Source organism: Lutjanus erythropterus, chromosome 1 (assembly GCF_056507025.1).
Source record: "Lutjanus erythropterus isolate fLutEry1 chromosome 1, fLutEry1.hap2, whole genome shotgun sequence".
NCBI classification, from domain to species: Eukaryota; Metazoa; Chordata; class Actinopteri; order Lutjaniformes; family Lutjanidae; genus Lutjanus; species Lutjanus erythropterus.
Genome location: NC_139317.1, coordinates 29852699 through 29879330, shown reverse-complemented (window position 1 = coordinate 29879330; position 26632 = coordinate 29852699). Strand labels below are relative to the sequence as shown.

Below are 26632 nucleotides of genomic sequence, written 5' to 3'. Positions count from 1 at the left end.
ACACACACACACACACACACACACACACACACGCACGCACGCACGCACGCACGCACGCACGCACGCACGCACAGACACACTCAGTCAAAAGACAAGAGTTCATCAGTATACAGTGTACAGTAGCCTTCACATAGTAAATGACCTTCAAAGATGATGCAAATAAGTCCATTCACTCACAAATTGTTATTAATTATGAGATAATTTTGACTGGATTTGATGAGTTCTTATAATAGAATATGTATTTTATTCACAGTGCTGTGCAAATCATGGGAATGCCATTGAGCTGACACATATGAACACACAGGGTGTTTACCCGACTTTTACTGTTATAGCTTTATGTTTAAGAGGTTTGCGAAGCAGCCGGGTTTATCCAGCAAGAGAGAGAAGTGGCCTAAAGGGGTCACTGTCAACATACACACCGACTGAGAACCAATCAATAGTCAGGTGGGCGGGCAGGGTGGGGATGAGGTCAGAGAAGGGGAAGAGGAGTGAGGCAGAAAGGGAAAAGGCGCAAAGGTTGTTTTAGGGTTCAGCTAAAATCACTGAAATTTTCTGACAGCACCTACAGTTTTCAAATAGAGGATTCAGAAGCTTGAGTAGCGTGTGTAATGCAGGTTGACAAATATTAAGAATGATTTTGTGTTTGTGGTGTAGCACTTTAGTGTTTCACCGTAATTTACATAATAGACAAAAACATTTTAAAGCATCACTCACTACACATATGCAGAGTGAAACCCGATCCTTAGATTTCATTCTTATGCTTTTTTTAATCAAACACATTGCTGTTTGTACTAAAACTCACTGTCAGTGTCCACAAGCTGTATAAATGCATAAATTACTGAATGAATGTGGAACTCTGCTTAGTAAGGTGGCATTGAATGTTTTCTAAAGTAAACTGCAACAAAGAAATACGCCTCCATGAACACGACCAGTTCATCACAGACAGACTGTTTAATTTATCTTTGTTTAAGTCAAATCACTGTATTTTTTTTCAAATGCTTTCGTTTGTTGAGCAGAATTTCTGTTCACATCTCTAATGCAAATCCACACATTTTGTCCTCTCATTGTTTCACTTAAAGTAATCATTTAGATTTTAGTTGTTTGAGTAAAATTAATTTCCTCAAACTGATTCTTGGATTTATTAATATTTATTTATTAATCTTTCTGCACAGAAACAGAGATGGTGTATGCTTGTGTTTGTATCTATTTGTTAGAGACGGAGCTTTTGGTAAAGGATTTGTTTGCCCAGTAGTGACGGCAGCATTGATTCACACTCATCTTTGTCGATGCTTATAAGCCCCTGGATACATCATAACTGTGTGTGTGTGTGTGTGTGTGTGTGTGTGTGTGTGTGTGTGTGTGTGTGTGTCTGTGCTCGTGCTGCTTGTGTACATGAACCTCATAGCTTCTCTGTATACATGTGCTGAAAAACATGGACCTCTCTGCAAATTTATGTGTGTAAGCAAAGTGTGGAAGTGACTGTGTGTGTGTGTGTGTGTGTGTGTGTGTGTGTGTGTGTGTGTGTGTGTGTGTGTGTGTGTGTGTGTTTCATTTGCTTGCAAATGTTAAATAGGCCCTCCTCTTTGATGTTTATGTTGCTCCTAAAAAAAATCTTATTTTGTTTACATTTATTAATGTATTTCAACTGCAAAACTATGAAATAGTCTGGAAAAGACCCTAAGATAACGACTCTATTTGAATAATCGATTAATGGTTTTGAGTTGTTTGTTTATTTGTTTTTTCAAGAAAAAGATATCCACATTCATTTTTGTTATTCCTCTGTGGCAGGAAACTGAATATCTATATTTTAAGGACACTATCTTTAAGCATGTCAGTCATTTTTCAAGTAAAAATGTCAAACATTTGCTTGTTCTAGCTTCTTAAATGTGATGATTTGCCATTTTTCTTTGTCATTTATGATTAATTAAAGAGTCTTTGGATTTTGGACTGTTGGCTGGACAAAACAAGACATTTGATCACATCATCATGAGCTTTGGAAAACAGTGACAACATTTTTTTTTTACCATTTTCTGACATCTCATGGATCAAACAACTTATCGAGTAATTGTGAAAATGATCGACAATGAAAATACTCGTATCTGCCTTGGCCATGTTGTCACTGATACATATCTGTCTATATTTTTATTGCATTTCAGTATTGGACAACCACTGACTCACTGACATATTTGGAAAGAGAGAGCTCTCCATGTCACTCTGCACAGATGCCGAGAAAAAAGGTTTTTTAAGTAAAGTCATAAATTGATGGAGTTCTGCTGTCAACAAACACAGCTGAGGTGTTAAACATTCGACTCTGTTTAAACATGTTTGTGAATGTGTGTGTGAGAGAAACAGAGAGAAAGAGGTTGTAGTTACTGTTGCACACACACATACACACACGTACATCAAAGCAGAGATTGGTTTCAGGAAATGTTTTATTATCTGTTCTCTTCCAAAGCTGCTAATCACAACCACTCTCTTTCATCTTTGCATCCCCCCTTTCCACCCCTCCAATTTCTTTCTATCTCCCTCTCTCCTCCACACTTCTCACCCCCCCCCCCCTCCCCATCCTGTGTGCAGGGATATCTGAGCCTTGGAAGAGTAGGTTGGAAAACAGGAAAAATATAGAAAGAAGGAAAGATGGAAAGAAAGAGAGTGTGGCAGAGATCTGACTCTCCCTGTAGGTTTCCCATTTCCCCTTTTAGAGAAAAGAGCCTTCCCTCTCCCCTCACATTCCCTTTCCTCTGTTTCCTCCTCTCTCTGAGACCGAGGAGGAGCAGTGAGCTTATTCTGGAGAATCCCTCTCGTGTGGACAATACCCACATTCCAAGTTGTTAGATGTGTTGGAAATACCAGGAATATCCAGCCTGCTGGCTCGGGACTGGTAGGGAGCTCGACAAAGCACCAAGCAGCAGGGAAAACCTTGTCCCAATCATTCCCAGATCATTCCACAACAAAGGACAAGGGCCTTGAAATTGCCATAATCCCATATTTTACTGCTGAGCTGTGATGGGCTCTGCAGTACCGTGTGTGTGGGTGTAGGTTTACATTGTGACAAATTATTTAGGGTTAGGGTTTAGGGTCATGCTTACACTTTTCCCTTTGATCTTGCAATTCTCTGTATTTGATGAGGTCAGTTTTGTTTGTTTGTGCAGCTGTGCTGACCAGTTTGTCATTTCTACCTGGGAATGCCTGGAAACAAGGTGTAACTCAAATGTTTAGCCTTGTCTTGAAAGATTTTTATTGTAAAACTTTTTTGTTTGATGGTAGAATCAGCAGGATTTGTCCAAACTGTTCATAAACACACCAAAAAGATACCACGACTTCAGACACCACTGTTTTGGGTTGGTAAATCATCGCGAGCACAGCAAAATAACGAAACAAATAAGGAAATACAGGCAAAGGGCAGGGTCTCTGCAGGTACAGCCACCACCACATATTTCTAGTGGGTCATAAGTGATGATTGAGAGGGATTATGTCTGTAAAATGTTTTTGGGTAAATATTGCATATTATACCTTTAAAAACAAAAAAAGACATTAACTTCTGAGAAAGACTTGGTCTGAGAGACAGACACTGAAAGATTGGCTGATAAAGAGACAAAGAATAAAAGAAAGAAGGAGCATGGGATGTCTTGCTTTAAATCTTTCCCTCACCTGTCTTTTCCTCCTCTCCGCTCCCTCCTTTCCTTCCTCCCTCCCTCTGTCTTCCCCTCTATCGCTCTTTGTCTGATCCCTCCCTCTCCACCTGCTCTTCTCCCTCTCTCCCGCAGCTCTCCCTCCTTGTCTCCACCCCTCACTCCGCCCCTCCCCACAGCCATTGGTCAAGCATCCACCAATCACAGCAGAAGTAGGGCCTGAGGGACTGCATATGCAAAATGCTGCTTAATATTCATGAGCTGCTATCGGGGCTTTAAGTCGTTGATTAGGACAGCGGCACAGTTTTCCGTCCCAACTGCCTGGCTGGCTGGCTGTGTGTGTACCTATAGCCCCCTCTCCCTGGCTCTCATATACACACACCGCGCACACACACCACGCTCCCTCACATCTACACACACACACGCAGAGCCGATCAGTGCAGGCAGCGCAGAGCTTGGTAATTGTATTGCTCCCTCCAAGCGGAAGGAAGGACCGAGAGGGAGGAAGAGCAGAGAAAGAAGAGGAGGAGAGAGGGGACAGATATAAAAACTTTGATTTTTTTGAATTTTCCTGTTTTTTTTCCCTGGAGGAGGTTGACATGACAATGACCCGATATCGCCGATGGATTCGGTAGGACACCCGTTATCCGAGTGTTTTTTAATGCACTCTGAACAAGAGTAGGTAAATTTTACCTTTTAATCTTCTCCTCTTATTCATTATCAACTTCTCATTGTCATTGTCATTCACTGTGTGTTCATGTGTGAGTGTTTGTTTGTGTATGTGCTGGTATGCAGCGGAGGTGGCCGGCACCATGTCAAGGTTGTTTCTGCTGTCAGGTAGCACGCGTTCACTGTGTGTGTGTGTGTGTGTGTGTGTGTGTGTGTGTGTGTGTGTGTGTGTGTGTGTGTGTGTGTGTGTGTGTGTGTGTGTGTGTGTGGCTGCAGTATCCGGACAGCAGCTCTTACTCAGTGAGTAGAGGAGCGGAATTTCTGTCCCTCCACCTGGGAGTGAGACATACACCCACACACCTGCACGCACACACACACACACACACACACACACATACATGAGCAGACACACACACACACACACACACACACACTCTCTCTCTCATTAATAACACAGAGACACAGTTTTTCCTTCATTTATCTTTCTTTAAGACTTTGTTTCACTTTGAGTCAAATTGTTCTCAGGACAAATCAGCAACTCAGTCATGGTTTTGTCTACGTGTGTGTGTGCTTCTGCATGTGTTTATGTTTGTGCACGTGTGTTTTTTATGTGTGTGTTCGTCCAAGCAGAGAATCAGCGAGGTAACAGGGCATTGAGGTTACAGGAATAACGTGGGGAGACGGGAGGAGAAGGGCCCATAAGAGAGGAGGGAGGAGGAGAGGGGGAGAGCTGCGCTCTTAAATGCCAGAGGAGGTAGAATTTCAGACGGGCAACTCAGCGTGTGGCCCCGCACAGGAATTAGAGACAGTCACACACACACACACACACACACACACACACACACACAAGCAAGTGCCGCTGAGCTGCTCCTTTTGCCAACGCTTTGCTCTTTTAGGTGTGTGTTGAAGACATTGTTGAAAATGCAGATTAACTGATTGGCAAAAGGGACAGCAATGTATGTGTGTGTGTTATTGTGCATCCATGCTTGCAAGGTGTGCTTTATGAAAATACACCATAGGAAAGACAGATTTATAGATTAAAGCATAGTAAATATACCAGATTACACACACTTTGTGCTTTTTCAAACATTACAAGGTAAAACACTGTTTTTATTTTATTTTTTTGAAGTGATGAGTCTAATTCAGTAGATGAACTGCCCTCTCTGAATCCAACAGTGGCACTGATACTGAGAAATTAAAAATGAAAATTATTGTTATTATTATTTTATTGTAAATATGCATAGAAATAAAAATACATGTACAGGTTAATTTTGTTCTAAGTCGTCATGCCTTTAAAGTAAATAAAAAAAAATGAGTCACTCCAAATCACAGCCTCAGTAAAAGTGTCTTTACGGTAGAAAGTCGGAGGTGGAGACCTGAAAGGACAAAGTCAAAGCAGAAGCGGGTGCAGGATAATACACTGATGTGTTTCCAGAACATGACATTATTGACTTTTTTTAAAGAAAACTGACCTTTTTCGTGTTCTTTGAAGCTGCCTCACCTTTATCTGTGTGTCTGTGTGTGTCTGTGTTGTGTTTGTGTCTTTTACATGTAGAGAACCTCTCATTTACACAGTATGTGGAATACGGAGTAACATTTTAAGTAAAAAGAGCATCCGGCAAAAATAATGACCACATGTTTACCACTGAACTTCTCTTTCATAATTTTTAGAAAATGATTTTTGGTCATTTGTTTGAGTTATGATTTCATTTAAAGCAAATTTTCAAGAGATTTTCAAATGCCTGAGTTTCTTATACACCTGTGTTTTTTGAAACATTAACAATTAAAAACACTTTTAATGGTCATTATTTAAATATCAGCACAATCTCGTAAATCAAGCTGTAGTCGACTTTGAGTTTTTGATCTAGACAAGGACTGTTTAGAGCAACCTTTCATATTGAGCATGCTGATTTCCTTTTGTAAATCAAATGACTGGATGCCCAGAGCAAAGTCAGAATTTTCAAGTGTAAGGACTCAGCCCTGTTCACTGTTTCTGAACACAATCTGTGCATTGGTCCGTCAGCTTCAAAACAGTGTGGTGTATTTTAAGGCCCAACAACTAAACTTGTTCAGTGTTTTTAATTAAAATTAGACAAGGAAAGTGAAGAATTTTGACCAGGTAATGGGTGAAGAAGCGGGAGAGCTGTGTTTAGAAATCAAGCCCCAACATACTGGCTGAAAAAACACACATTTTCATGCCAGACAATTGTCAGCTGCTTTACCTGTGTGTGTTTCTGCAAGTGCAAGTAAACTGTAACCACTCTCACAATCTCTCACATATTTCTTGCCTCTGTCCATCTGTCTTCATCCATCCATCCCTCCAACCAGCCACGTTCTCTTTTCTCTGTTCAGGCTTCCCCTCCTTTGCTCTCAGGCACTGCTTTCGTACACTAATTAAAATATTAGGGATAATGATGATCATACTGATAATAATAATAATAACAACAAGTACCGCTTAAGCTGTTAACATAATTGCATTCCCCTCATGCCACCATATACATACCATTTGCATATCATTAAGATATATTTCCTACAGTGACTTTAGTGAATTTGGAGTGTTTTGTCAGTGGGTTTGAAGGAGACGGATGGTGAGAATCACACAGCGGCCATGCACACCATTCAGTCACAGGTTTGCGGTGTGAAGAGAAACACAAGGCAGCATAAATGATTTTTGTCAAATTTCATTTTTCATCCTGATTTTTATCTAGATTTAATTATGGTTTTTAATTACATGGACATGTTATGCAAATAAATTATTTGTGACTGTGAGAGAAAATCAAAATTTCTGTTCAATCAAATGAAATCTGAACAGTTTTGTCCATGTTTGAAACTGCTCTCTGTCAAAGTGTGAAGAAAATTTTAAATCATCACAGTAAGTTCAGACATGCCAGAAAAATATAGATAAAATCATTAAGTTAAAGTGGTAATTATTTACTTTTTTGAACAGATTTAATGATTTATCGGGTGCACAAGAGACCGCTCAATTTTCTCACTGCAAGTGTGCATGGAGAGTGTTGCATCTTATTGAGTCAAGGCAGCAATAAAAGCAGTTGCAACAGACAAATTCCATTGTTTTAGTTAATTTTTGAAGTAATACCTTGACCTTAAAAAATTGAAATGATATATATATTTCTGTTTTCAGATTTTCCTTGACACTGCGTAATTTAGATCAAGTAACTGAAGAAAATCAAATTCTTGAAACTTGAAGGCTGATTGTTCTGCTTACACTTTAAGTTCAAGCAAGTGCAAACACTGATTTTTGACTTAAACCTAAATATTTCAGATTTGTAATAACATCATAATTCCTTAAAAAAAAGGTAATGATAATGTGCCTGTGCTGTTGTTTAAAGTTGTAGTGAGTAAAAGATCAACATCTATAGAATTAATAAGAAAAAAAAATGTTTGCTTCCCGTCCCAAAAAAGGAAGAACATTTATTATATGTCTCTCTGCCTTTATCCTTTTCCTTTTGTCAGTCTCTCGTTCACTCTTTTTCTCAGGCCGTGAGGGAGAGAAAGCAGTAGAGAGAGAGAGAAAGAGAGAGAGGTAAAGCTGACAGGAGGGAGGGATGGGGGGACCAAAGAGAGATTGCGTAAATTAAAATCCTTTTAATCTCCTTATAAAATCATTTACTTAATTCATCTGTCAAAGCATGTCAATATGTGCCGCACTGATTTGTTGGCTCTGCGTGTGTGTGCATGAGTGTGAGTGTGTGTGCATTTGCATCTGTTTGTTGTCATGCATGGGTTCGTGCCTGCCTGCCCACATTTTGATTGTGTGTGTGTGTGTGTGTGTGTGTGTGTGTGTGTGACCTATTGGTGGCCTGTATGAGGAGGTGTTGTTCCTCTTTTTGTGTGTGTGTCCGTCTGTCCCTATGGCATTCGTTGTCTGTCAGGTTTTTGCATTGTCTAAGCCTGTACACACACACAGACACACACACTTGTGCATACGGCGGCTTCCCTCTCATGTGAAGGGTCCGAGCATTCCTGTGGTAATTTAGTCCCGTAAAGACAGAGATGCAATGAGAGAGACAGACAGAGCGAGAGGTGGGAAGGAGAGAAGTGGGGGGGTTGCTTTTGTCTGACACCAGCACTTAGGGGTCCGCTGGACACACATGCACGCATGAACGCACACATGCACGCACGCACACACACACGCCCTCACACAATTTTTTTTTTTTTTTTTGTGCATTTGCAGCTAAAAAGTCACCAAATTGTGTCAAAAATGCAATTACACATCCATGCAGGTACATATGCACCATCACACACAAATTTGTACAGCCCTGATGATGTGAATTTCTTTGATTTATGCTCAATCCATCAGTGCAGGTTGTGTGTGTGTGTGTGTGTGTGAGAGAGAGAGAGAGAGAAAGAGAGTATGTCATGGGTCAGTGCCGGCCTTTATGTGTTGAAAGAGCAGTAAGAGAGACTGTACCAGCTGTGACACACACACACCCGCTGCAATTAGCCATTACACCACACTGGCGGTGAAGCTAAATGCGTGTGTGTGTCTGTGTGATTGAATGCCAAAGCGCTGATTGAAAGAAGAGAGGGAGTGATATATAGTGAGAGACAACGCTGCTCATCTCTTCTCATCTCTTATCCTTCCCTCGTCCCCTCCCTTCGCACCGCTCATCCGCTCATTCCTCATGTTCCGTCATCCATACATCAAAATGTGCATTCATTTATTATTACTATTATCACAATCTATCAAATCATGTATGCTTTGACTAAGAATTACTCTTCTCACTGCTGTGGACAGACTTTTCTGTCTCATTCAAGCCTACTTTTATGACGTTTCTACTCTAGGTAGCAGCGCAGGTTAGAGGGATGCGAACAAAAAAGGGGAGTCCCCAAATTGGAGCTTTCAGTGTCAAAAGCATGTGGTATTTTTAGTCTTTGTGGAAATGTAAGTTTTTTATGGATCTGTCTGTTTTTAGGGAATACTGACTTTTATTTTAGTAGTGTCTCATTCAGAATTTCTGTTGTCAATGCTGTGGCTTTAATATGCTTAGAAACTGAGTTACTAAAATGTAATTTCAGCTGTTCAGGAGAAGGGTGTATGTATACGTGTGTGTGTGCGCCCATCGTGTCGTGCTCAGGGCTTCTAATGCTTCCTCTCACTTCTAATGGGAGGAGACAGCGGAGACTGGGCCACAATAGAACAGATTTAGATGGAGAGGCGCCGTGTATGTGCAAGAGTGTTTGTGTGTGTATGTGTGTGTGTGTGTGTGTGCATGAGTTAAAGAGGATCGAGAGAATGATGCAGGTTCAAATGTCTCGTCTGTCTTTTGCACTTCTTTCGTTTTTGTGTCCATTGGGACAGCCCTATAGATTGGCCGCTTTGACAGGTCTCCCCTTCTACATTCGTGTGTCGTGTGATTAAATTGTCATTGTACAAAAGATAAAAGGGAAAAGATACACTAGAACGGGACATGGATATATACTAACAGAGAGAGAAAGAAATGAATGACCATGCCGCCTTCCGCCTGACAGTGAAATATTCCTCCTCTCATCCTCCCATCATGCTTCATGTGTGTGCCTGATGGGGAGAGAATGACAGGCCAGCCCACCACCCCACCTCTCTCTTTAGTTTTTCTTTTTTTTTTGTCTGCCTCTTTCTTCCTTTTCTCCTTCTGTCTCTCGTCCGTAAAGTTATTATCTCCTTTGGTGTAATTTACCAACTTAATCACATGCACATGACAAACTTGACCATCACACACATATGTCCAACACATGCGTACTGTATATTCAAACATATGGGCCCTTAACACTTGAGACTTAATAACACTTGAGAAGCCTTTATAGTAATAGCAGTGATACACTGAAGAGTAACACTCATGGGGATCTTGTGGTTAAAATCTAAACAAAGTAAAAGTAAATTTTCCTCTGTTTGCTCCATAACTACGTAATGTCCCCAATCTGTAATGGTAATTGTTTTTTTGTGTTTTTGTTTTGTTTTTTTTACACAAAAAATGCATTACATATTTTATTGAAATAGTCAGTGATTGCAAAACAGTAACTTTCTTAACAATGGTTAATATATAAGGATTTAGCTTTTTTTCTTCTTTCTCACTCTGTCTCAAGTTGTCATTGACATTTTAAAGCAGTTTCTTTTACTACGAAAACAAACACAACTTGCTCTCTTAATTAAAATTAACTGGTTGGTAATATGCGCCTCTCTGTGCAAAATTCCTGATTTGAAATTTGTATATAAAAATTTTATTATCATTTACGTCCTCTGATGTTTTTGAGGAGAAGGTAAGGTCTCGAACAGATTTCTTTAGGATACACAGCCACTCAATTTGCAGGTTTTTGTGCACATCATGTCTTTTTATTGTGTTTCTTAAATCTGTGTCTGCGTGGTGGGTGGACTTAATTGACTTCAGATGTACTTTGTAAAACCTCACAGCGCATTTCATTTACATATGCTGGAAGTTAATTTACAATATTTTGCATTAGACTTAGAAAATGTAAACATAAACAAATTAAAGAACACATCTGACAAGATGAAAGGGAACTAGCACTTTATATATTTAGAAGTGCAAAAATGCCCACAGCTTCTATCACTTTTTTTTTTTTTAAACCTTTTCAGGTATCCTCTGGAAGTTGACAGCAGCTTTTCCATATGCAGAGATAATCAGTTTTTTATGTCTTTTTTCCTTAAGTGTAATTGTATAATAATTTATCATGGGGACAAATGTTTTATACTTTTGGCATTTTGCAATGCTTCTCAGAAATGACAACGTGAAAACTTTGTCAAAATATACATGCACATGTACACATTATATAAATTAAACTATTGGAAACACTTCTTGCCCTCAGGAGGTGCGTTCCTCTACACGGCTGATCCGCACTTTTCTTGACCTCCGCAGATAATTCATTTCCCTTTTATCCCCGTCTTCCTTCACCATTCAATCCCTGCACACACGCACACACACTCACACACTCGTCCTCTCCTCTCCCTCCCCACACACCCCTCCCTCGAAGAGCTGTCACCTTTCTGCACCCGCTCAGTCCCTATTAAGGCCGACAGCCCATCTGCCGCCTGCCCCGCTAACAGCTCCCGTCGCTAACGCTAACGCGCACACACATCCACATCCACTCAGACACACAAAGGGCTGCATCGGACCCCACCTGCCCTGATACATGTGCAGACGCGCAATGGAACATAATCACACATATTTGTATCTAAACGTATTTATGCAGGCATTATTTGTGATTATTTAATGATAACTTTAATGTCTCCCTGACACACACACACACACACACACACACACAGACACAAATGTTTACATGTCTTCATCAGAGACTTAAGATACATGCAAATATTAAATTTATATTTTTAACAATTATCTGACATTGTTATCTGCAGTAACATACAACATACACGAGCTAAGAGCATAGTAATGAGACAAAATCAAGAGCCACAGTTTTATCATTGCGATGCAAGAAAGTGTATCACATTTATCAGCGTTCATGTGTCACCTAATGCAACTGTTTCTGTTTATGAAACTATCTTTATGCATGTTTGTGGATATTTATTGCATATGTGACTGGAAGACATCACACTGCCCTGACGAGAGGGGTAATTAGGCAGGGCAGTTGCAGCACTCTGTGTGTGTGAATGTGTGTGTATACGTGTGTGTGTTTTGGCATTTGCTCCTTCAGGGATAGGTGCGTTTTGCATTAGCAAGAATGGCAACTGTCTCATCAATCACTGCATCACCATGTCACACACACACACACACACGCACACACACAGACACGCACACACAAACATACATACACACACACATACTGTGTCATGGTCATTCCGTTCACAGATGGGCCAGCAACACATGAGCGAGTCACTGAGCATCAGAAAGTCACCCACGATCTTCCTACTTTTACACACACACACACACACACACACACACACGCACACACACACACACACACACACCCTTTCTTACATCCATAATGTGAGCGTGTGTGCGTGTGTGCTGCTTACATGTACTGACAGGAGCGTGAAATAGGTTAGGAGGAATCACATAGGTTAATACTCTTTCCCTTTATTTTCTACTTTTACGTTGTATGAAGTATACATATTGGTGACCAGAGCTTTTTATTTTGTCTATGTAATAGTATTTTTATGGTTTCAATGCTTAAAATGAAAGTTTTCTTAAAGGAGTAATAGGCATCTAGGTGTCTGTATCTGCAGAAAGCCTGTCCTCTGCCTGTATTTCCCTATTTTCTCATTAATTTGCTGTGCTCAGGACACTTTACCAACCGAAAACATCAGTGTTTGACATCTTGAGATCTTTCTGATGCGTTTACAAAGCTCTGACAAATCCTACTGATTCTACATTTAAAATAATATATTCCAGCGGACAAAAATGTTTAGTTTGTTGCATTTTAATTTCCATTTTCTATATGTTTAGTATTGTACCAATACCATGTGTCTATTGTACGTTTTCTCTTGTAAGATTTTCCTGTATTGAATAGAATGACAAACCACTGCGAATGCCTTTTAAAAGATTGTCAGCTGATTTTAAGATGCTTTTCAGCCTAAATTTAATCTTCTGAAATGAATAAAGATGTGGAAAAATATCCGATTACCTTGCCCTAAGGTATAATGTAATAAAACAGAATCTCTATTTGTAATCCCTAACAGTTCTAGTCTTCGGATTAACGCAAGTGGCATACGGGAGAATCATTTATGCAAGATCGAAAAGCTATTGCCATTAAAATATTGTAATAATGATTTAACTCAGAACTTGGTAAACTCATGTTTTCTATCAAAAATTGCATTTCAGCTGAATGTTTTCCTCTTTATTCCTCTCATCCGCACATTTACTGTAATTTTGGCCTATTAGAGTTGTGACTGAAAGGGCAGGGAAAGGAGGGATTTAAACCTACAACATTAAGTGAACACAGTACTGGATGTGCCTTAGTCTGGTGTGACACCAGGACTCTCCCCAATAAAAAAAAAAAAGCAGTATTAAGTGTTGCCTGTCTATATAGCATTGTGACACCGCAACCAAAGCCAATAAGTGTTTGAAGCAGCAGCAGCAGCAGCAGCAAGATATCGATTCCTCCTATTCACCAGAGTGGAACTAAAACCTACATATTACACACCTTGGCCCTCCACCTCTCACAGAGATGACCCCGCTCTGTGGGTGGAGGGAGGGACGGCTGTCAGACAAGTGATTGGTCCGTCTGCCTGTCTGTCTACGATGTGGCCCTCAACTAAACAAGAACCCACAGTGGGACAGCATACACACACAGGTACACACACACACACATGTCTGTTTGTGTGGTAAATATATGTCTGTCAGTTGGTGACACATACCAACATCCTGCTCTGTTTACTGATACACTACATCTGAGAAAACACACACACACGAAAAATGTGTTAATGACAGGAAAAATCCAGCTAAACCAAAACAACAATAAATGATAAGAAACAAGGTTGTTGAATTTAATTATTTAGCTTCATTGCATGGCTTAAGTAGTGCACAGATGGTTTGGTTTGACATGTTCAGCATGAAAAGATTAGTCTGTTTCTTCAAAAAACAATGTAAAAGTGTCAGTTTAAATTTCAAAACTCACTCTGAAAGGTTTTAACATTGAATATAAATAATAAATTATTTTCCCCTACTATAATAAACAAGCATAATTATTGTAACTTATGTGTCATCATGCAAATAAAACATACAAATACTCAAAATGCAGAGCACAGGAATACCTGAAGCCTCGCCAACAGAATCTCTTATGCATTTTACATTATTTTAGTGGGATCACTTTATTACCACTTGTGGTCTGTTCCCCAGTCTGTATTGGTTTCTGTATTTTCTGTATTTTTTCTGCCTGTTATAAAGCACATTTCTTTCCAGCAGCCCCGCTTCTTTCTCCCCCAATAGTTTTGTTTAAATGTAGGCCACCCAGCCAATTTTATTACACACCCTGCCTCCTCTTCTCCTCTTTGACGTCAGCTATAAGTGCTGTCGCTTTTTTTCCCCCCTCGCGTCGTGTTATTTAATTAATTAATTTTTTTGCAATTGGCGATTTTGATTCTGTTGCCTGCGGTGACCTTATCACCCCGGCAACAGCTCCTCCCCTGACGACAGCACTGGTTTTGATTGACGGGCAGCAGTCCCTCCTCCGGTGCTTTTACTTTTATATTCCCTCAGTCTGAAAGCCTTTTCCAAGGCTAAAACTGGTAAAACTCCTCTGACGTTAAACACAGCCGGGGTTCAATTAGCAGCCTGACGCATCCACCGATGCATGTGCGCTCAGACAGATGTGTTCGACAGAAATATGTTAACACATTCCAGGACAAAAGTCTCTGTGTACTGGTTAAAAGTCACAACCCGGCGTCTGTGCATCTGTCTGTCTGGCTGACAGCTGTCTGTCTGTCTGCCTGTCGGTGCTCTCAGCATGTCGGCCTCTGCGTCAGTCTGTCTTTCAGCGTGTCTTCAAACTAGACTATGCTATTCCTGACTTACCTGTCTCTGTCCTGTGTTTGCGAAGTCGCTGTTTGTCTACACTGTATCTGTTTGTAATGTCTACTGCGGGAATATGGAATAGAAAAAAATGTGTGTCCGTGTGTGATGTGTGGCCATTAACTACATACATAACTTCTGACATTGTCTCTGATCCATTTGCCTCACGCTACATTTATTGTAGAAAAATTTTACTTTGTTTTGTTTTTCTTTACCTTTCTGGAAGCTTTTTCTTCATTTTTTGTATCTCTGCTAATGCCCTCACCAGTTGTAAAAATGCTCAAAGGTTTTTAAATCAAAATGTTGTAAATATTCTTCAGTACAGTTTTTAGGGGTTTTTTTTTACTGTGTAATGCTGCGGTTTTTACTCTTCATTTGAACTGAAAACTAGATTTTGGTTCTCAGAAATAGGTAACGTAAAAAAAGAAAATGAATCTTGACTTGATTTTTTTTCCCACATTTGCTACATTGAATTTTTCCTTACTTTTTTTTTGTCAAATTTTATTATATTATTTGCACTGTTTTACTGTCCCTGAACAAGTGGTGTTTCTGTTCTCCTAATATTTACATTTAAATACTCTTGGGTTTTGTTTTGCTTTTTTTGACTGAATTTATATCTTTTACCTGAGAGTAGAATTGTGTGATAGTTAAAGCTATTACAAGTAGTTTTTAACTGATTATGAAAGAGTCTTAATTTAATACTGACGCCTCTAAATGACCTCCATAAGTTAACAAGACCATCAGCAAGATGGGATTATTTCTGTATAGTTGTTCTTAATGGCTGCCACCAGGTTGGATTCATCCTGGAATCAGATGAAACCAGTCTGTGTTTATATTTTCATAGACAGTTGCAGTGAGTACTACATTAGTCATTTAAAAGGAAGCAGTGGATATTTTTATTCAGATAATTTTATTTTTGATGTTAGATTATATTGGAAACACTTGCTTTTGCCCAAAGAGGCCTCCAAAATGAACAAAATATGAAAGTTCCTTGTAGTAGATTTAACCCACCCAAAAGCATTAGAAAGGTTGAGTCTTCGGTTTTGTCTCTCTACCTTTTTCTGTTGCACTGGTTGTATTTTCACCGCTCACTTTGCCCCTGCCTGCAGAATGAACTTATCGAAGGGGCCATTGGTGAACAGCAGCAGTGAAGATAACTCCAAGTCAACCTATAGTAAATGCGGCGCTGGCGCCTGGAGGATGCACCAGAGCTACGATCCACTAGAGGCCAACCACATGAGAGACGCACATGCCCTCTACAACCCCAGGTAAGACAAAGATGAAGAGAAGACCAAAGACACACACACAGAGAGACAGAGGGGAGACGTAGAAAAAGAATCTGTGAATCTGTTCAGTTCAGTTTTACACAAAAGCCTCAGCTGACCTCTATAAAGCTCAGATGAAAGAAAAAGAAAAGGCAAGCACTTTGAGACATCAAAAGCCAGTGTTTTTAGTGGTCATTGTGTTATGTGTGTGTGTGTGTGTGTGTGTGTGTGTGTGTGTGTGTGTGTGTGTGTGTGTGTGTGTGTGTGTGAGGGAGAGAGAGAGAGAGTGCTGAGGGAGATAACTTTTCTTTATAATCTATTGGGATACAAGGGTTATATATTTGTCTCTTATCTTAATTTTCATTGATTCATTTCCTATATTTCTGCCTTTTCTTGTTTCATGGAGGGCTGTATAATCAAAGTAAAGTATGTTTCGCATTTACTGTATACATATTATGATTAGATCAGATTTTCTGTCACCACATGCAAAAGGCAAAATTTCAGCTTGTGATGAGCAGATTTAAGTCTTTTAAAGTACGCCCATGAACATTTTTTTCTCAGTGTTAAAAATCCCTCACTCTGGGTCCACATTATGACACTGTAATCAGTTACCTCTGATCATTAGTAACAAGAGGCATATACAGAGATAAGCCAGTGGAGTGGCCAATAGCATTAAATTTTACAGTTCACTCTTTAAACAATTTTCACTTATAACACTTATAAAAAAAAGACTGCTAAAGCTGAAAAATGTATCAGAAAAAAATCTTTCATTGCAGTATATTGATAATTATTGATAATTTTTAATGAAATATTTTTTATACTGACCTGGAGAAAAAAGATTGAATTTAACCACTTTATTTTGAATTTAAGAGCCCTGCTTTGAATTTAACTACTTTATTTAACAAGCCACAAAGATAATAGACTTGATAGACTTAAAAAAAAAAAAAAATGCCTGTCTTGCCCTCATTTTTTCACCCTTCATTTTTTCTGCTGCTGTCACATGTTGATGGTGTAACTGAACAGAGCACCTGTTAAATGATTGGCTGTTTGTGTGTCATTCATAGGATGTTTATACAGAGATATGACAGGCTGTTTATGACGCAGGGCATATTCATGATGCGCTTTCATGGCGGTTTGCATTTTATGCAGTAAAGTGAAACTATAGAATATTTAATTTAACAATTTTCTTATTGCCATTGATAAAGTGTCTATTGCAAATATATTATCACTATTGTTTTTTGCCAAGGCCTTCAAACTAGTATAAACTAAGTGAGGAGAAAGTTCGAGAAAGACTTCTTTTTTTGCCTGTGATTAATAATGTGTGTGTGTGTTTCCAGCATGTTTTACTGTCCAAAGACGAACATTATATTTTTAGAATAATAATACCTGGATAACCTTTGTGGTGACTACATATTTTATTACCTGTCACTGTATCTTTGTTTAGTTATATTTTTACAGTATATATGGGTTATCACAAGGCAGCAGGATTCAACTTCGGGCTCAAGGACACTTTAGTAGTGCAAATGTGTTGCAGCGCAGAGTCTTTAAATCATATCATTTGGTTGAAGGACAGTCACTTTTACCACAACAGTAATCCCCCATGCCATCTGCATGTGCATTAAAGCACGAAAAGCTTAAACCAAAGTGAAATATCACTTTAAAGTTTGCCAATGAAGAGGTTTGTGCTGAATGCGGCAGGTGAAACTGAGGGCTGCCATGGTCCATTTTTAGTACAGAAACTGTAAATATGCTGCTTGTTTCATGTTAAAACACAGAAAGAGCGTGACGCATGAAACACAGACACACATTCTCTCTCTGCGTAGTCTTCTTCTCTCTCTGCCACTTCTTCTCGCTGTCTCTTAATCATTCTAAGTTTCCCTGGATAAGAGATAGAGCCACATGCCCAGATTGCAAAACTGTAATTGTAAGTATGTGTTTTGTATATAATTAGCATAATGCAGGCTTATTGCACTATTATATGCAAATGAACATGAGTAAGTGACAAGTGTGCTTCCTGCTCTACGTTTATATTTTATTATACAGTTTCTCACCTGATATGTGATTTGAACTAACATGATTAGATACTGTTGTAGCAAAAGGTACTCAGATAAACTTCCCAAATTTATTTACAAAGTTATTGTTTTATACTGATGAATATGGAACAATTTGCTGTGTTTAGTTCATAATAATGTTATTTTTCTATAAACACACTGTATTATCCTACATGAGGACTTTAATGAGCCCCACTAGCATGCATTTTGTCATTATTGTTGTTATAGTATTATTGCAGCTTATTAGAACACTATTGATTAGCGCATTGTTAGGCTTTTCGAAAGCCCTTTAATTTTAAGTGTGTGTTAGCGTGTGTGTGTGTGCCCGTGTACGCTGTAGACTGGGAAGTCTTAGTCCAATAGGATTTCAGGGTTAGTCTGGGTCAAGCCAATTAGAGGTCTGGCAAGCCATTCTCACGCAGACTCTCAGCCAATCACCAACAGGAGTGTTACTAGCACAATGTGTGTGAGGGTGTGTGTGTATGTTGGCAGAAAGTGAAGTCTGGTGATGAGAGGTGTAAAGGTTTGCCAGGGGCTGGGGAGTCACGCCATGGCTTGAGGTCACACATTACATTTGCACTCACAGATACACACACACACACACACACACACACACACACACACACACACACACTACTCTCCGGACTGGGGGAAATTATTTCCACTGCGTTGGTTCAAGTTTTGGACCAGATTAGAACAATTGATACTGTAACTGTGAATTCAACTGCCAAAACTATGTCAAGCCTCAAGATGTGACACAACAATATACCCCAGGTTTAGAATAATAATACCATGAATCTCAAGAATATCTCAAAACCTCGACTGACATGCTAAAATGCTGGAATATGTAATGAATGTTATGAATCTCTTCATTTACAGTTTAAAGAATAAGTTCACAGTTGGTGTTTTTAAGAGCAGAAGATTTTGATGGTCGGAAAATAATAAGAGTCTTATTCAAGCGAAAATGTGATAGTGATCCAGCATGCACACAAGCAGAACCCTGAAATTGAAGCAGCTAAATGAAATTCATCAATCATTCATTTTATTATTTACACCTGAGCTTTTCTTACTGTGACATGTCAAAATATCTTCAATTAAAAAAAATTAAAAATGACAGAAAATAAAATTAGGAACAAAAGGTAAAAACATTCATGCAATTTTTTCTAAATGTGTAATGATTCTTGAGACCAAAACTGAGACCAAAACCACAGTTTTATAAGGGTGACATGGGAGCAGATTTTCTCTCCTGTCTCCTTCCATTCCCATGACAGAGCAAAAAAAAGTTCTTGTCTCGTTCCAGTCCTGTAAAAATGACTCCTGTTCGTTCCCATTCCCGTCAATCCAAGGTCCACACATGTCATGCACTGGTCAGGTGGCTGCAACGAGCCACCAGAGCCGACAGGAGAGAGTGAAAAACAATAAAAGAGACAATAGAATGACTAGCATTATGTTCAAATTTAAGAAATTAGTCTATTCTTATTAGAACTGTATATTTAGATATAAAAAGCTGGCCTACTCCTCAGCAGTTATTAATTTTTTTTGTTTCTTAGTTGAATTATGTGAGGCAAATTTATAAAGTTAATCTACCTTCCAAGTGTTTTTTAGTGTTTTAGATATCCAAATTATAATTAATTAAACAAAACCCCAATTTTTTTTTATCTTTGTGTTTTTTTTATTCACCCCTGAACAACAAAAATCAACAAACGAAAAAAACTGACATCTGAACTGAACCGTGGATATGTAGAATCAATACTTCCCTAATTCTTCTCTCTTACACACACACCTGGTAGAAATAGCGCATTTTATACACACACATGCAGGGCTACAAATAATGATTGTTTTCATTGTCAGTTAATCTGTTGAATATTTTTTCTTTTAACTGATTAGTTGTTTGGTCTATTAAATGTCAGAAAGTGGTGAAATATGTTGATCACTGTTTCTCAAAGCCCAAGGTGACATCCAGAAAAGTTTTGTTTTGCACACAACCCAAAGATATTTAGTTTACTGTCATAAAGGAGTAAAGAAACTAGAAAATAGTGACATGTGAGAAGCTGAAATCAGAGAATTTTGGCTTTTTTTCACTTTTTTTCCTTTCAAACTGATTAATCGATTATAAAAAAAATTAGCTGGCAATTCATTTAATATTTGATTCATAATCAATTAATCATTGCAGATCTACACACATGCAGTACAAGATCACATAAACACTCTCTCCAGGATATCAAACCTCCAACTGTGTTGATGGGATTTACTCACATGATTAACGTACACACACACACACACACACACACACACACACACACACAAACATTTGTACCTTTGTACAAATTTGTACAAAGTACCTTTGGAGAAAAACTCTTGTAGCCAAAATATAAAATCATTTCAAAATGCATGAAAATTATTCTGCATTCACAACAGTATTTTAATTTTGTAGTTCTTACCACTAAAAAGGCATTTACTCATAAAATCTTTCAAAAACAGCAACTGTTTTAGATAAAAAATAATATATATAAAAAAAAAACTTTAATATGCTTTGTTTCCAGTAGGTTTTACTCATGAAAACTTTTTTTGAATTCTGAAGAAATTCCTGATTTGTTCTCGGAGATCTGCAGTTTTCATTGGACAGCAACAATATTATTCCTATTTTATTTAGGCCATCAAACCATGGGAATGTGATTAATGTCAGGCAGCCAGGGTGCGCTTGAATACACATACACACACAAACACAAACAAGCACACATGCACATTGCTGTAAACTGAGTCCAATGTAATCATAATGATAAAGCAGATTGCCTTAACACACAGATGGGCCTCCCAACAGCTCTGTGTGTGTATGTGTGTGTGTGTGTGTGTGTGTGTGGTTGTGCATGTGTGTGTAAGTGTGGACAACGCTGATTGGATTGCAGATTTATAGAAGAGGATTACTGCTGGAGCAGAGAGAGGGAGAGAAAGAGAGAAAGAGGGTTTCAGACACTCACCTCTCATTAACTTCCACCCCCTTCACCTCAGCTCGCCTTATTCTCAGTCATGGATAAACACACATTCATACACGCACAGCAAGATGCTGAGACGATGTCAAACTGATGCTTATATTTTAATTTTACCATTTTAAGACTGAAGAAGTATTTAATTCATACATTTATTTTGAAAAAAGATATTTTTTTAGGAAAGCAAAGTTTTAAGCTCTGTAAAAGCAAAGGCAGTTAAGCAAAGGGGGGCAGTAATGAACAGTCACTTAATGTTACTGTACTGTACTGTATTGTAATATAAGCATATTATTTGAAACCTTAAAATTCACATAATAACACAATTACTATCATTGTTGCAAGCTCATGCACTGTTTCTAGTTTTGTGTGATTTTAACTGATGAAAGTAAATGTGAGGGAATAAATCGAGAAAATAAGGAGGGATATCTTGATGAAAAGTGCAAATACACAAATTTGAACTGTGACAAACTCATATGGACACTCTAAATGAATAACAGACAATCAAAGGCAGAATATAAAATGGACAGAAAGAAGCAGGCTGGCCAGAAAAGAGACAGAAAGAGGGGCAGAGACAGTGGGCACTCCAGCAAACCTGATTATGACTGGATGTGAATTAGATTCCCTAACAGATGGTCCAGGAGCGAGGCTGTAAGGTGCATCAGCCAGCAGTGTGGGAGGGGAGGGGAGGGAGAGGGGGGAGGAAGGAGGGAGGGGGGGAAGAGAGGGAAGATCAGACAAGAAGGCAGAAAGGGGACGGGTGTCAACAGCAGCTGGTGACAGTACAGGTCAGTTCAGTCCAAAACGTGCAACAGTAAAATGTATTTATGTTGGATTGGGTCCTGCTTTGAAATGTTGTATTTTAAGTTATAAAGCATGACATTCAGTTTCTTCTTTACCTGTCATGTAATGTTATTATACAGTAAATGCAATGAACTGGCTTGATCTCTACCAATCACTACATTTTATATGTTCACAGCACATCTTAATATCTTATTCCTGGTTTTTAATGTATTTATAGAATACTGGATGTTGAATTGAAAAGTAAGGCCTGAACTCGGCCCGTTTAGGACGTAATTTCTCCATTTTTACAGATGCTGTGCATTATTACACATACTCTGGCTCTGCTTCTCTCCTTCTCTGCCTGTGATGGATAGGTGTAAATCATCACAATCCTGTAGTGACAGCCCAATTTCCCCAAATCTGATCTGCTTAAAGAATGCAGCTCTGATGCTCCTCTCCTCTCCTCTCCTCTCCTCTCCTCTCCTCTCCTCTCCTCTCCTCTCCTCTCCTCTTTTTCTTCTTTATTCCATTCCTTCCCCTCATTCTCTCAGATCAAGCGTCCCTTAACTTCACACACTCTCCCCTCTTTTTGCAGCATTGCGCTCTCTTTTCCCATTCCCTCCTTGTCTGCTTCCCTCTTGCTCCCCTCCCCTCTCTCTGCCTCCCTCCGTCACATTTGAAAGCCCTGTCATATTTACTAGAGTGGAAATCCTCTTTCACCATCTGCTTAATAAAATGTGTTTTTAATCCGATGGGGGATATTTTGTTTTTTTAAACACTTTTTTATTATACTTCTGCGCAATTTCATTTGATACGGCACCTTGCCCTGGTCTCCATTCGGTCTGAGCATGGGAAATATTCAGTGTAGGAGAGCTGTGAGTCTTACTGTATGTGAATGGTCGAACGTGTGCATTTGCATGTACAAATGCATGCGTGTATGAATGCATGTGTGTGCCACAATGGTAAGTGTCGATAAGTGTTTGGAGTTGCTGTTGCACCCCTAATGCTCAGCGATAACAGTGCTAATCCACACACACACACACACACACACACACACACACACACACACACACACACACAGAAAGAGAGATGAACGCTCACCTTGATCAATGACCTTTCATTTATAAAGGAACCAGCCTACAATGTATTTTCCTTATACCCCTACAAACATTACCTGCCGGTATCATGTGAATAAGCTCTGTAAATATGAGTTCATCAAATTTATTGTGGATATTGTTTAATTAAATAAGTATGTTTGCATTCTTTAGTATATATTTTTATATAAAAAAAAGCAGCATTAGTAATTTCATGTTTGCTAGAGCAGCAACAATTAATTCATCAGCTGTCAACCATTTAATCCACTTTAAGTCACTAGCTATTTTTTATTATAATCTTGTTTGAGTATTTTTTTAAAGACAAAAATGTCCAAATTCTCAGTTTCCAACTTCTTAAATGTGAACATTTTCTTGTTTCTTTATTCCTTTATGAACTTAACCTGAATATATTTGGGTTGTTTACAAAACAAGAATTAAAGGATGTCATTTTGTGCTTTGGGAAACACTGATCAACATTTTTCTTTTTACCATTTTCTGACATTTTATGGACAAAACAACAAATAGATTTATCTAAATAATATGAATATAAATGAAAATTGTTAGTTGCAGCACTGTTTGCCACATGTCCTCTGTAAAATGTTTACCTAAAAACAGGATGCATTCAATAATTTCACTGATTTCCTCTCTTCAGCCAAAGGTTTGGAGATGACTACAAGTACATGATATGTAATTTAGTCCTGAGATTGAGTTGAATTACACACCTAATTTACATTAATTCATTTATTTGATTATACTGACTGTAGTTTACGTACCAACTCTTAACTTTCCTCCTGATGTGCTGTGGACTGGATGTTTCAGATGTTTGAAGCACTGTTCTTACAGTAGACACCCGCCCTCACAAACACAATGACACACAGCAGATAAAGGAGACAGAAAGAGGGCCAAAGAGAGAGAGACAAAGAGAGAGGTAAGGAGAGAGAGAGACATGGTGACAAAGATAGTGCCTGGCAGCAACACACTTATCAGCCACTGCTCCACGAGAAAATGACCTAAATCATCAAGATTCCCATCTGACACACACACAGACACACACACCTACGCACACACACCGGGTTAGCATTGCACAGCCTTCATGTTTTTTCCCTGAACAAGCTCAACCTCTTCATATCTTTTCACTTAAATAACTACACCAACGCAGTCAGATTCTCAAATCTAAATCATCCTTCATACAAAATATGGAAGACTGACTGGAAGGAAAGGAATTTCCTTAAAAAAATGTAATATATTTACCTTTTTAAGAGAAGTGAAAAGAAGAGGACAGACTGAAAAAGATGAGAGATGAAGAAAGTACAAGGGGTGCCCCCTGGAAGTTGAAGATTCTAATCATCATTCAGAGATCCTTCAGTTGACTGAGATTTTTAAAGTCATGCAGTCAGGTTTTGGAGGGTTTTTTTGTCTATCAATGTGCATTACAGTAACAAGATAAAACAGATATTTATTTATTTATATTCTGGTGAAGAATTATTTATAAGGGATATCAGAAATCTATTTTAATATTAGGCCTTATTTAAACAACTCCACGTGACAACATGTCTGGTGGTTAACTGAGAAAAAAATGAAACGAGTGGTTGGGAACCAAGTTTCAGCTCTTATTTTCTTAGCTGTGTCATTGTACACAGAGCAATACAACAACATGGCAGTCTTTACAGACCAAGTCTTAAAATCAGCACAAACAAGAAAACTAACTGTGATAAGACTGGAGAAGAGAAATAGAAACACACTATAGGTGATGCACAGGTGACACAGCTGATGAAGAAAGGTGTACAACACAAGTTGTACAAACATATTCATGTAGGCTTCATGGAGCTTAATGTGGCATTGTGCTAAAAAAAAAAAAAAAAAGCAACAAATGGTTGAAAATTCAGATTGAATAGCCAGATTTGATTTGACTGACAAACTTGGGGCCCAGCCCTAGAAAATCCACGCAGCAGTTTTAAAACAGTACTACATGATGACTGAAGACATATGAGATATACTGATATCACCAGACTCAACATGATATTCCTGAAGAGTTTGCAGTCTGCAGTTTGGAAAGCACATAATTCTTAATCAATCGTGTTTGGCTGAGCCTGCCCTGTGTGTGCTGCCTCCCACTGTTTATCCATTCACATCTACAGACTGTGTGTGTGTGTGTGTGTGTGTGTGTGTGTGTGTGTGTGTGTGTGTGTGTGTGTGTGTGTGTGTGTGTGTGTGTGTAAACTTTATAAACCCCAGGATGCATCATAACAGCTTTAGCCCCACTAGTGTGCCTCTGTAAGTCTTACCCATTTCATTTCACACCTGTGTATGTGTTTGTGGATAGTTGTTCACAGCAAAGGTGTGTGTAGACCTGTGTTTGTTATGTTAAAATTCATACCTGGAAAGAGTCACAGACACTCATACAGGAATATAGACACACATACTCACACATTTCTCCTCTGCCAGTCTTTACAGCCCAACAGCCCATTGGGCAGAATGTGTTTTAGCCATTATCACATTGATTGTATGTAATCAGGGGTTTATTCTGCAGCCAATGAAGTGAATTACAGGTTTCCTGCCCGACTAACACTGTAACAATTGATCTGCTCCCTGGTGTGTGTGTACGTGTGTTTGTGTGGGGTGTGAGGTGGTGTGTGTGACAGGGTGTGGATGCACAAGAAAGACTGAGAAGCAATGACAGAGTGTGTTTGCGTGTGAGAAGTAGAAACGACTAGAGAGAAAGATTGAGACCCAAAGAGAGCAGGAAAGAGAGGGCGCGAGAGAGCTCAGTAGGAGGGAGAGTGGTTTAGATTGACTGTCGCTGCGTGAGTTTTTATTTCTTATTTTATTCATTTTTCTCCCTGAAAACAACTATAATCATCGACACACTGTGAGTCAGATACACACACTCCACAGCAACACTGTCTCTATTTTCTGTCTCTATTTCTCTGCCTTTTAACTATGCACACACCTTACACGATGCACATGTAAAAACACAAATTCAATTATGAGAAAATGAGAAATCATAAGAAAATCACACACGTGAAAAAGGTTTTTTGTGTGAACATTTTTATGTGTGTGTTTTTTCCCTGTCCTTCAGCCACCAGAAAATAGAAAATCTGTCCTCGCTGCGCTCATTTTAATCCGATGTGTTTAGCTAACAACTTAAGTGTACGTGTGTTTTTGTATGTGTGTGTGCACACTTACCAGTGCATGTATTGAACTAACAAACTGACAAGCAGTTCAACAACCCTCCACAGATAGGAGAGCGTTGAAAAGGGAGTAAAATAGAGACAGAAACAGAGCAAAGAAAGAAAAATAAACAGAGGAGTGTGAGGGCTGCAAAAAGCAATTCAGCCTATTGATGAAATCATTCTATTCATTTGACTATAGAAATGTAAATGCATTTTTTTGCTCCGATTCCCCTCCTTACTCCATTCTTTAATTCAATGTATTTTCTTTTCTGTATTCCACCCTTCCTTCACGTTCCCAAAGCATTGCCGGTATCATCTAGATAGAATTGTGTGGGGTTTTCTCCCTCTCTTTTTTTTCTTTTTGCTTATTGGACTGTGTGTTCTTATCAGCATCGAGAGCACAATGCTTGGTGTGATGGAAAGGTATTAGCCAACCCGTGGTAGCTACATTGTCAGCACTTCTCCCTTCTCTGTCTCTATTGCTACCACTTCTCTTT

The 26632-nt window shown here is 38.9% G+C and overlaps 1 protein-coding gene across 6 annotated transcripts in view; it reads left to right on the top strand.

Moving 5' to 3' along the window:
* esrrga (estrogen-related receptor gamma a) overlaps positions 1–26632 on the top strand; it is a 150170-nt gene that overhangs the window by 47490 nt on the left and 76048 nt on the right. For 4 of the 6 annotated variants that reach the window (XM_084719339.1, XM_084719323.1, XM_084719331.1 and 1 more), the window contains exons 1-2: positions 3956–4310; positions 15895–16053. In XM_084719339.1, the coding sequence (XP_084575465.1) occupies positions 4255–4310; positions 15895–16053 (215 nt within the window). In that variant the 5' untranslated portion in view covers positions 3956–4254. Of the gene's footprint in view, positions 1–3955; positions 4315–15894; positions 16054–26632 lie in introns of those variants that run through there. The other 2 variants (XM_084719347.1, XM_084719355.1) reach the window with 2 other exon arrangements.